The sequence below is a fragment of the Berghia stephanieae genome, chromosome 4, assembly GCF_034508935.2.
Source record: "Berghia stephanieae isolate SIO BIC M18660-M18661 chromosome 4, UCSD_Bste_1.3, whole genome shotgun sequence".
NCBI classification, from domain to species: Eukaryota; Metazoa; Mollusca; class Gastropoda; order Nudibranchia; family Aeolidiidae; genus Berghia; species Berghia stephanieae.
Window position 1 is genome coordinate 41,268,238 of NC_088363.1, and position 12,956 is coordinate 41,281,193.

The 12,956-nt window shown below is 37.2% G+C and overlaps 1 protein-coding gene across 2 annotated transcripts in view; it reads right to left on the reverse strand.

Moving 5' to 3' along the window:
* Positions 1-12,471, reverse strand: part of LOC144970591 (uncharacterized) — a 54,106-nt gene extending 41,635 nt beyond the window's left edge. For both annotated transcript variants that reach the window (XM_078910372.1, XM_078910370.1), the window contains exons 1-2: positions 12,130-12,471; positions 9,478-9,619 (exon numbers count right to left, since the gene is read on the reverse strand). In XM_078910372.1, the coding sequence (XP_078766498.1) occupies positions 9,478-9,566 (89 nt within the window). In that variant the 5' untranslated portion in view covers positions 9,567-9,619; positions 12,130-12,471. The remainder of the gene's footprint in view (positions 1-9,477; positions 9,620-12,129) is intronic.
* Between the last annotated feature and the right edge of the window lie 485 nt (positions 12,472-12,956).

A 12,956-nucleotide genomic window follows, 5' to 3' on the forward strand; every position in this document is an offset into this window, starting at 1 on the left:
CTATAGAAGGCAGGCCTGCCAAAGTTCAAGTTTTTTAATGTTTTTCTTTAAAATCAGAATCTGGATGGAAGAAAAATAAAATTTGAATTTGGCCAGTTTCCAACCCCCCCCCCCCCCCCCCCCCTTTTTTTTTCCCAAAAGAAAAAACATTACCCTGTCAATTTAGTGATTAAGTCTGTATAAGTAAAAAGTCTGTATTTTACATCGCAGCTTTAAAAATTCCATCCAGAACTTTCCATTATAGAGCGGTGGATAATTCAACACCTTAATTCTGATTACACGGCCAGACTTAATGAGTCTGGGACAATTTAGCAAAGGTTGGTATGAGTAAGAGTGCAACGTCCCAGTGCTTTCTATGATCAAAGATAAAATAAAAAATAAAAACAACTCAACACCGCCATAATTATTGTCATCATTACGCAACCAACGTATTAATAAAGGACTTGGAATAATTTAGCGTGGGTGCTAAAATCACTCCCGTAGTTATTAAGAGACTTGGTTACATAACAGTAATCTCTATATACCGCCATTATAATATTATATTATATTATAAATGTCGGTGAGTCCTATGCAATCTCACAAACATAATACGAATTCACACAAACACACGTAAAAATAAACAGACCAAAAACGCCAAAGCTGCATTAACATTAACATAATTGGGATCAAATTCCAAAGAGTAATTGTATTCTTGCATTATGTTACACCCCCCCCCCCCCCCCCCCCCCCCCCTTCGTTCCCCCTTTTGAAGAAGAAGGGTAAAGGATAAATATAATTTTTTGTGTAAATCATAATTAATTCAGAATATGACGATGCTGTGTTGTAATGATAAAGGTTATGGCCTTGAAGTACAGGTTGATGGCAAATAAGTAAATACAGCCTCTGATATAATAAACATGTATATTTGCATTGTGTACAAGTAATATGTTAATCTTTTATCCCTATTACTCCTGTTATTAACAACCATCATCTAAATCATCGCCGCAACTACCAACTGATGGTCCCAAATATAACAATAAAGATTAAAAATTTAAAAAACAAAAAAGGTACAGTTTTGCTATCTTTATTTCTATTTTTTAATCAACAAAAATTATATTTTCCACTACATGCACAAGAATCTAACCATTCGTAATTTTTTTTTTTTTTTATCTTTCTGTTTTGTCTGGCACTGTTTCATAACACACCTTTTCAGATATTAATCTTACACCAATTTGTCGATATCTTAAGGCAGTTAACTCTAAATGAATTTTAATATATTCCATTAGCAAATCAATAATTAATTACCATTTGCATAATTTGTGACATACACATCTTATACCTATCAAAATGAAGAAACGCACGATTCAAATACAGACTGATCAAACAATCATCTCTATTTTTTTCACACCTCCCACACAGCGTAAGGGATAGTTTTGAGTGGATTTCCCACTGACGTCAATAAACACATCTGTGAGACCCCACACTAACTGGACAAATATGTGATACACACTAGAATGTCTACCTTAAAATTTGTCCATCAAAAAATACTTTTGGGCAAATACATAATTTGAAGATATCCTCTAGCTGTGACGAAGAAGGAAAAAGTCTTAAAATTTGTTGTTCTTATTATACAGATCACAACAGTTATTAATTATGTCTTTTTATGAACAATAATAATAGTATTACAGTTGAAAGTTCACAATCAATAACATTATTGAGCCACTTGGTATAACAATGAATCATATTTTATCTTATCAAAAGTGTCTTGGAGAGCAACGAATAATATATAAGACCAGAAGACTATGATGCAAATATTTGCTTGCCTTCCATAATGTATTTATGTCATTATTGTTTGTTTTTCCCCGTGTGGTGTCCGGGGTCCCTCAACTGAGAGGGTCAAGAATAGCCCAACGCCAAGCCAGCGTGTCGTAAAAGGCGACTAATGGTGTGTGATTCCCCCATCTTTGAGTCACCTGGTCCTCCAGGTTGGGGGTTGGCAAAGGGTTAACACCCCTTTCCGTTAAACTCAAACCGTTACAGAAACACAGACAGACAAACCAAATCCTTTTTTTAGCTTGGGCGACCGAAGAGTTTCTGGAATTACAGAATTTATGAAGGACAACAGACAAAGCCGAAAGGACTCTGCTGACCCGATGACGTCTTCGCCAAACAAGCAGCTTCGAATTGCGTCGTGGAACGTTCGCACCATGTATGAAGCAGGAAAAAGCTCTCAAGTTGTGACTGAGATGAGAAGATACAGGCTGCATATACTTGGAGTAAGCGAAACCCACTGGATACAATCCGGACAGAAACACCTCAAGTCTGGGGAGAAGATTTTATATTCAGGGAGAGGGGACGGGATTCATACACAGGGAGTAGGAATAATTCTAAGCAAGTTTGCCCAGAAGTCACTGAGAGGATGGGAACAATGCGGAGAAAGGATCATCATGGCGTCCTTTACAACACGGAGTAAGAAGATCAGCATGAACATTGTACAGATCTATGCCCCAACAAATGATGCAACAGATGAGGACAAAGATACATTTTATGGTCTGCTACAACAAGTCATTGACAAGTTGCCAAGGAAAGACATCAACATATTGATGGGAGATGCTAATGCAAAAGTGGGACAGGATAACGTAGGCTATGAAGGTATCATGGGACGTCATGGCATGGGAGAAATGAATGATAATGGTGAGAGATTTGCAAATTTCTGTGCATTCAACAGTTTGGTGATTGGAGGATCAGTGTTCCCCATAAGAGGATCCACAAAGCAACTTGGGTCTCACCAGATGGTGTGACAGAGAATCAGATTGATCATTTTTGTATCTCTCGTAGATTCAGACGTTCATTGGAAGATGTGACAGTACGGAGAGGGGCAGATGTTGGATCAGACCACCACCTGCTATTGGCAAAGCTTAAGCTCCGACTCAGAAAACACGGGGCCAGATCACATACAAGAAGAAAATTCGAGGTGAATGCACTTGATGGGGAAAAGAATGAGGAATTCAAACTACAATTGAGTAATAGATTCCAACCTCTTACTGAGCTCGAGGAGGACATAGATGTAGAGTCACATTGGGCAAAGATCAAGGAAGTTTACATAACAACTTGCCACGAGGTATTGGGGGTAAAGAAATCGGAACATAAAGAATGGATAAGTCCAACCACCTTGGACCTTATTGAAAAGAGGAGAACAAGGAAGGAACAAGTGAATGCAAGCCGAACAAGGGCTTCAAGACTGGATGCACAAGAGCAGTATCGAGCCATAGCTAAAGAAGTCAAAAGATCTGTGAAGAAAGACAAGGAAGCATTCATGAACAGACTTGCAGAGAAAGCAGAAGCAGCAGCGACTGGAGGACACATGAGGATCCTTTATCAAACTACCAAGACACTTGCTGGAAAATATGGGAAACCAGAGGTACCAGTCAAAGACAAAGATGGGAAAACTATTTTTGGAAAAGAGGCTCAATCTGAACGATGGAGGGAACATTTCAACTGCCTTCTGAACAGACCACCACCAGACAACCAGCCAGAAATTTTGCCTGCAAGGAATGAGCTACCAATTAGCTGTGATCCACCATCGATAGCAGAGATTGTGGGTGCCATTAACAAGATGAAAAGGGGGAAAGCTGCTGGACCAGACCAGATTCCACCGGAGGCTCTAAAAGTTGATGCGGAAAGAAATGCTGAGGCCCTGCACCCACTATTTGAGAGAATCTGGAATGACGGGATATTCCCAAAGGATTGGAAGGAAGGACATCTTATCAAGCTTCCAAAGAAAGGGGACCTCAGTAATTGTAATAATTATCGAGGCATCACTCTTCTTTCTATCCCAGGAAAGGTTTTCAACCGTATTATTTTAGAGAGAATTAAGAATGCAACAGATGCTAAACTGCGGGACGAACAGGCAGGTTTTCGGAAAAAACCGTTCAAACCACGACCAGATTGCCTCTCTGCGAGTCATAGTGGAACAGTCTATAGAATGGAACTCTCCTCTTATTGTCAACTTTCTGGATTACGAGAAGGCTTTCGACAGTATTGACAGAGCAACATTGTGGAAAATTCTGGCACATTATGGACTCCCTGAAAAGATAGTAAACCTCATTAAGGAAATGTATGAAGGATCAAGTTGCAGGGTTGTACATGAAGATCAGCTGACTGACAGCTTTGAAATTAAGACTGGTGTCAAGCAGGGATGCTTGCTCTCTCCATTCCTGTTCATCCTTGCCATTGATTGGCTAATGAAGGAAACCTCCAAAGGGAGAAGAAATGGGATACAGTGGACCCCCTGGACACAGTTGGATGATCTGGATTTTGCAGATGATCTGGCTCTTTTGTCCCACACCCAGGACCAGATGCAAACAAAAACCACAATTATAAACAGCCTCTCGGAATCAATTGGTCTAAGAATACACCCTGCAAAGTCAAAGGTCTTGAGGATAGGTACGTGTCAAAGGGAGCAGATCAAAGTAAAAGATCAGGAACTCGAAGATATAGACACTTTCTGCTATCTCGGAAGTATAATTGACAAGGATGGAGGCACTGAAGCAGAGGTGAAAGCACGAATAGGAAAGGCACAGGCTGCATTCACATCTTTGAACAGAGTTTGGAGAACTAAAGATATCTCCCTTCAACTAAAGCTAAGACTTTTCAACTCAAACGTGAAGTCTGTCCTACTGTATGGATGTGAAACTTGGAACGCATCACAGGCATGTATAAGGAGGGTACAGATTTTTGTAAACAGGTGCATGCGTAAGCTACTCAGAATAAAATGGATGGATAGAATAAAAAATGAAGAAGTATGGAAAAGAACACAGCAGAAACCAGTAGGAGAGGATATAGGAAGAAGACGATGGAGGTGGATTGGACACACGCTTAGAAAGAATGACTCAACTATAACAAAGAAAGTATTGGACTGGAACCCTCAGGGCAGAAGATCAAGGGGAAGGCCACGAGGAACATGGAGAAGAATTAAAGAAGCTGATATACAGAGAAGTGGTAAGACCTGGAATGAGATAAAAAAGTTGGCTCAGGATAGAGAAGGATGGAAACTGTTTGTCTGTGGCCTATACCCTGACCCAGGGTGAAAAAGGCAATGATGATGATGATTGTTTGTTTTCTAGTGGGTTTTTTTTTGTTGTAGTTGGCTGAAGAAGGGTAATGAGTCTGAAACATTCCATGTTTGGTATTTTGTTCAATTTTAAAGCTGTATATTCATATTCGTTTATTACTTTTAACGGTCCACAGCTTCAAGCAGCTTTGTATCACATTTCATTAACATGCCTTCTTAAATTTCTAATTTGTTGTCAACTGTATAACAAAATTTGTGTCCCTTTGAAATATGATTCATATTTTATATTTTATTTCTAATTAGAAGGGGTATGAGGATAATGAAATGACAGATAAGTGTGCGGTCATTCATTCTCTTTACATCAGTCAACATGGCGACAGGCATGTAATGCTGAATAGTACCGAAAACAGAAGGAAAAATTTTAGACAAACAGAAAAAATAAAAAGCTCTGTTTCAAGGTTGTTATATTTACTTCAAATACATTACTACTATTGCTTACTACGATTACTACACTCAAGAAGCACGGTTTCCTCCAACTCCACGGGACATGCAAAACAGTTCAAGAAGACTGAGTACAAAGAGCAATAATGAACAAAAATATTAGGACAATAGAATGAATTTGAGGAAACAAGATCAAGAAATCCAGGTTCGAGAAAAACGTACTCCAGTCTCGATAGATTGTTCGAATTATGAAGACCATCCAAGAAATCAATAAATTGGATTGCCACAAAATTGGAATAACTTTTGCGTATCAGGGCTGATCAAATTACACTGCTTTGAAATAAAATGACATGGTAAAAACAATTTGAATTACCCATGTACATTAAATGTTGTAATACGCCAATTTTCAAAATATTTCTATATCACACCAGTTCAAAGAAAACAAGAAAGAGGAAGAAATATATCGATAATGCAATAATAACTGACACAATCATAATATTTATCATTCCCATATAATTTAACCTTTTAACCATGAGACTGAATCACTTTCAACCCATGTTTATCTTGTTCAAACTACACATCTGACGACTTCCACTGAGTACAATATGAATCCGGTTTCATTGCAAAACTTAATAGCACTTGATCTCGTGAAAAGGGAAAAATTTTTTTTTTTAAAAAACCACAAAAGGGGCAAGGGGGGTTTTTTTTTGTTTTTTTTTTTTCTTCCAAAATTCCCAGTTTGATTTGGGGAAGGGAAACAGATAGTTCCGTTTTGGTTTTAAAAGCCTTTTCAATTTAACGAAAGGGACCAAATAGATTTTAGGTGAACTTTGGAAATTTTTTTTTTCTGCCCCCACCTGTAAAACTCACTCAGCGGGGGATTGAGTATTTGGGGGTTTTTTAGATCGGAAGAAAGAATGGATAAGTCCAACCACCTTGGACCTTATTGAAAAGAGGAGAACAAGGAAGGAACAAGTGAATGCAAGCCGAACAAGGGCTTCAAGACTGGATGCACAAGAGCAGTATCGAGCCATAGCTAAAGAAGTCAAAAGATCTGTGAAGAAAGACAAGGAAGCATTCATGAACAGACTTGCAGAGAAAGCAGAAGCAGCAGCGACTGGAGGACACATGAGGATCCTTTATCAAACTACCAAGACACTTGCTGGAAAATATGGGAAACCAGAGGTACCAGTCAAAGACAAAGATGGGAAAACTATTTTTGGAAAAGAGGCTCAATCTGAACGATGGAGGGAACATTTCAACTGCCTTCTGAACAGACCACCACCAGACAACCAGCCAGAAATTTTGCCTGCAAGGAATGAGCTACCAATTAGCTGTGATCCACCATCGATAGCAGAGATTGTGGGTGCCATTAACAAGATGAAAAGGGGGAAAGCTGCTGGACCAGACCAGATTCCACCGGAGGCTCTAAAAGTTGATGCGGAAAGAAATGCTGAGGCCCTGCACCCACTATTTGAGAGAATCTGGAATGACGGGATATTCCCAAAGGATTGGAAGGAAGGACATCTTATCAAGCTTCCAAAGAAAGGGGACCTCAGTAATTGTAATAATTATCGAGGCATCACTCTTCTTTCTATCCCAGGAAAGGTTTTCAACCGTATTATTTTAGAGAGAATTAAGAATGCAACAGATGCTAAACTGCGGGACGAACAGGCAGGTTTTCGGAAAAACCGTTCAACCACCGACCAGATTGCCTCTCTGCGAGTCATAGTGGAACAGTCTATAGAATGGAACTCTCCTCTTATTGTCAACTTTCTGGATTACGAGAAGGCTTTCGACAGTATTGACAGAGCAACATTGTGGAAAATTCTGGCACATTATGGACTCCCTGAAAAGATAGTAAACCTCATTAAGGAAATGTATGAAGGATCAAGTTGCAGGGTTGTACATGAAGATCAGCTGACTGACAGCTTTGAAATTAAGACTGGTGTCAAGCAGGGATGCTTGCTCTCTCCATTCCTGTTCATCCTTGCCATTGATTGGCTAATGAAGGAAACCTCCAAAGGGAGAAGAAATGGGATACAGTGGACCCCTGGACACAGTTGGATGATCTGGATTTTGCAGATGATCTGGCTCTTTTGTCCCACACCCAGGACCAGATGCAAACAAAAACCACAATTATAAACAGCCTCTCGGAATCAATTGGTCTAAGAATACACCCTGCAAAGTCAAAGGTCTTGAGGATAGGTACGTGTCAAAGGGAGCAGATCAAAGTAAAAGATCAGGAACTCGAAGATATAGACACTTTCTGCTATCTCGGAAGTATAATTGACAAGGATGGAGGCACTGAAGCAGAGGTGAAAGCACGAATAGGAAAGGCACAGGCTGCATTCACATCTTTGAACAGAGTTTGGAGAACTAAAGATATCTCCCTTCAACTAAAGCTAAGACTTTTCAACTCAAACGTGAAGTCTGTCCTACTGTATGGATGTGAAACTTGGAACGCATCACAGGCATGTATAAGGAGGGTACAGATTTTTGTAAACAGGTGCATGCGTAAGCTACTCAGAATAAAATGGATGGATAGAATAAAAAATGAAGAAGTATGGAAAAGAACACAGCAGAAACCAGTAGGAGAGGATATAGGAAGAAGACGATGGAGGTGGATTGGACACACGCTTAGAAAGAATGACTCAACTATAACAAAGAAAGTATTGGACTGGAACCCTCAGGGCAAAGATCAAGGGGAAGGCCACGAGGAACATGGAGAAGAATTAAAGAAGCTGATATACAGAGAAGTGGTAAGACCTGGAATGAGATAAAAAAGTTGGCTCAGGATAGAGAAGGATGGAAACTGTTTGTCTGTGGCCTATACCCTGACCCAGGGTGAAAAAGGCAATGATGATGATGATTGTTTGTTTTCTAGTGGGTTTTTTTTTGTTGTAGTTGGCTGAAGAAGGGTAATGAGTCTGAAACATTCCATGTTTGGTATTTTGTTCAATTTTAAAGCTGTATATTCATATTCGTTTATTACTTTTAACGGTCCACAGCTTCAAGCAGCTTTGTATCACATTTCATTAACATGCCTTCTTAAATTTCTAATTTGTTGTCAACTGTATAACAAAATTTGTGTCCCTTTGAAATATGATTCATATTTTATATTTTATTTCTAATTAGAAGGGGTATGAGGATAATGAAATGACAGATAAGTGTGCGGTCATTCATTCTCTTTACATCAGTCAACATGGCGACAGGCATGTAATGCTGAATAGTACCGAAAACAGAAGGAAAAATTTTAGACAAACAGAAAAAATAAAAAGCTCTGTTTCAAGGTTGTTATATTTACTTCAAATACATTACTACTATTGCTTACTACGATTACTACACTCAAGAAGCACGGTTTCCTCCAACTCCACGGGACATGCAAAACAGTTCAAGAAGACTGAGTACAAAGAGCAATAATGAACAAAAATATTAGGACAATAGAATGAATTTGAGGAAACAAGATCAAGAAATCCAGGTTCGAGAAAAACGTACTCCAGTCTCGATAGATTGTTCGAATTATGAAGACCATCCAAGAAATCAATAAATTGGATTGCCACAAAATTGGAATAACTTTTGCGTATCAGGGCTGATCAAATTACACTGCTTTGAAATAAAATGACATGGTAAAAACAATTTGAATTACCCATGTACATTAAATGTTGTAATACGCCAATTTTCAAAATATTTCTATATCACACCAGTTCAAAGAAAACAAGAAAGAGGAAGAAATATATCCGATAATGCAATAATAACTGACACAATCATAATATTTATCATTCCCATATAATTTAACCTTTTAACCATGAGACTGAATCACTTTCAACCCCATGTTTATCTTGTTCAAACTACACATCTGACGACTTCCACTGAGTACAATATGAATCCGGTTTCATTGCAACACATAATTCATCACTGTTACTATTCTCATGTTGAAATAACAACTTTAAAGGGCAAATTTTAGTATAAGTTAGACATACCTGTTGTTTGATGATTTCCAGTTTGCAGGAGTCAGTTGATGTGATGGAACTATCTGATGGGATTTCTTGCCACTTCTCAAATTATCCATCGTCAGTTTTTATCAATTATTCCTTATTGTTATTCCAAATTAAGTTCAAATAGCTAAAATATAGAGAGATAAAAAAAAAGAAAGAAAAAAGGAAGAAATCATTAGTTGATAAAGATAAATATTTCATCTGAAAAACTGGAGTAGACGATGAAGAGTTTTGTTAGATTTCTATTGGGGTTTTTTAGCATTATAACTAAAACCAATCTGGCCTCAAGTTGGAATGGCAAACAATAATCATAGAAAAATAAACTGAACCTCTGCATCTGTGACACGAATTAAATCTTTATGGAGAAACTAAATTAAGCATGATGCAAAACTTGGAAGCTGTGCGTTATTAAATGTTTAGTTTATTTTAATAATAATAATAATAATAATAATAATAATAATAATAATAATAATAATAATAATAATAATAATAATAATAATAATAATAATAATAATAATAATAATAAAAGACGAAAGAGAGATGAGAGGGAGGTGTTGTTAAGGTCAATTAACAAAAGTAGGTTTCTTTATATTTATGACAAAGAAGGACGACTACCTATCAATTAAATAAATCCTAAGCAAATCTAACACAAAAGCACAAGTAGATTTACATGAGCCAGAACTCTTTACGACTGGATTTATAATTGCAATATAAAACATAAAGACACTTGTATCTCGTGTAAAGAAAATATTTAAAACACTAAGAGCAAGGGGTATTTTTGTTTATTTTTCTTCCAAAATTACAGTCTTGAGTTGGAGGAAACAGATAGTTCCGTTGGTAAAGCACTCAATTTACACGCAAAGGGACCAAGATCGATTTTAGGTGAAGTCGTGATTTTTTTTTTCTGACCCACCTGTCCACTCACTCAGCAGTGATTGAGTAGTTGGGTTTGTTAGATCTGGCAGAAAGTACTTTGTGATAGACAAGCGTCCTATCCAAAGGGTTGGAAACAATTGCTATTGTCTGCTTCAAGTTATGTCTGTTTAAAGTTACCGAAACTGGGATAAACTCCAGCTCAATGCGCCTAATGGCTCTGAAGGACTGCATTTTTTTAATGGTTTTGAGTTGTTGCTATGGTATGTCATATCCAGTCACAATGTGCCGCTTGATAGTGCAATACAAAAATTTGAGGAAGTGTGTGTGAACAGTGCCAAACAAGTCATAAAGAAAAAATCTAAGAAAACATCTATAAAAACAGCCTGCCTCAACTGAAATCTGAATAGGTCACCTTGCATTAATCATTACATAGTCCCAACTATCGGGTAACCTCGGTAGTGTAATGGTAGCAAGTCTGACTGGTAATTAGATGGTCTGAGGTTCAACTCCATATGAGGCAGGCTGATTTTTTGGGATGGTATTATTTTCTTGTATTGTTCTTTCTACTTTGTCTGGCACTATTTCTTTACATCTACTTTACAATTATTTTGTCTTACACCAGTGCCTGCTCCGTAATTTGTCATATTGATATTAATTAATATTCTATAATATTGCTACGAACTTCATGACATAAACTCTTAATAATACCTGGCTATTCTAATAGAAGCATAAAAACAAGAGGGTGACATACGGATCCAATCATTCAGATCAATTAGCACAGAATAATTAATTTAAATATTCAGTCTGCAGGCCCTTGTATTGTTATCTTTTACAGAGCTGTAAGAGGCAGCCAGCAAAATTGTCTTACAATTTTTCATGAAACGTCCAGTACTTATCTTTTCAGTCAATATGATTACATAAAGTACATAAATTGTGAAAAGATTGGTGATATTGAATGACATTTTACAGGTCTGTGAATCAGTATAAATGCTATATGTAATGGTAGCTAGTTAGTAATGGTAGACCTAGTAAAATTAGCTGTCAAATTGGAAGTTTCCTCATCCCTGCTGGCTGATCTGGGTGGGGCGATTGCATTGACTCAAAATAACAAAAATTATGCAGAACTATCAACTCCATCAATTTGTTGGTATGTAAAAACATGTCTGGGTTTTTTTTTTAATGTTATTATCTAATTCTAATGACGAACGAATTACCACTTTATGAGCTGTCTGCTCTCTGACTGCAGATTCATAACAATCCATTTACATTTATAAGGGGTTACATAATAACTCTATACGGAATCGAATATTATTAGCGCATTCATGGCATTCATTCTAATAAACTACTTGTTAAAGCATATATCCATTGACAATAGACATTTCTTTTTTTTTCTAATCAATAGTGTCCAATCTGATGGAGCACGTTCTCTATACAAGTGTCTATGGAGGCTACGTAATCTTGTCTCACAAAGTGCTCAAGGCCATTCATATCATTTGTTTTTGTTTGTTTTTTCTCATTAGAATAAGATCACTCCGAGGAAGCAATCAAAGTCTTTTCCATTGGTAGTTGATTATTTATATTTTCCTTTTTTGCACTTTGTATTGTTGATAGTTAAAATAGACAACGGTAACGATAATTTTCGATGAAAAAGGGTAGGAATTTTATGGGTCAAGACTATGACGTCCGTTGTGACACTAGAACTGCTTGGTTCTGGTTCCTGACATTCTATGATGATTATAAGGCCTTTTCATATCAACTTACCATTAATACAGTGTTCTTTTCAAAGCCAAAGTCGTCATTAAGAAATAATCACAGAAATGAAAGAGTTGTAATTATATGAATAGGCAATAACAACGTAATTGTCCACGATACTTAATTATCCAAGTAGGCTACTTGGCGATGGTGAAACAGCAACTGTCACTGCCATTTTCTTCTCTGTTTACTCCCTCACATGAAGGTAAACGTGACAGGTTCGGCAAAGCTCGGAAGAACCGATATGACCCGAACTGAGGTCGAGGGGTCGGGTCGTGAGAACATTGAATTTGGATCGATGATGATTGGTCATCGTGTCATCGAGCTCTACTGTCTGTTCACCTGATGATTGATTCTTTTCATTCAAAAGTCAATGGGTTTTGTTTATCGATTTCTCGGTCGGCTCAGTTTGTTTGGGTTGGTGGATATAAGCAATACTGCTATCTTAAAACTTAATGAGGTCACATTATAATATACCAAATTTAACACCGTTCTACAATTTATGTCCACCTGACACTGACACGATGACGCATCAGTTGTTTGATCTCCGGTGGGCAGTGTAAAATAGGTGAGCAATCGCAACATTATTATTATTATTATTATTATTATTATTATTATTATTATTATTATTATTATTATTATTATGATACACTGCCGCTGAAGGACAATGGAGAAAAATTATCCCAGACACCCGGCATTCCTGCTGGTCCTTTTTATTTTTACACGAAAAAGCATTGCCTTTATTGATGATGTTGTTACCTTTAATTGTATACAATATATAAATACATATATCATAAATATTAATATTGCACAACTAAATAGATGTAAACGATTTT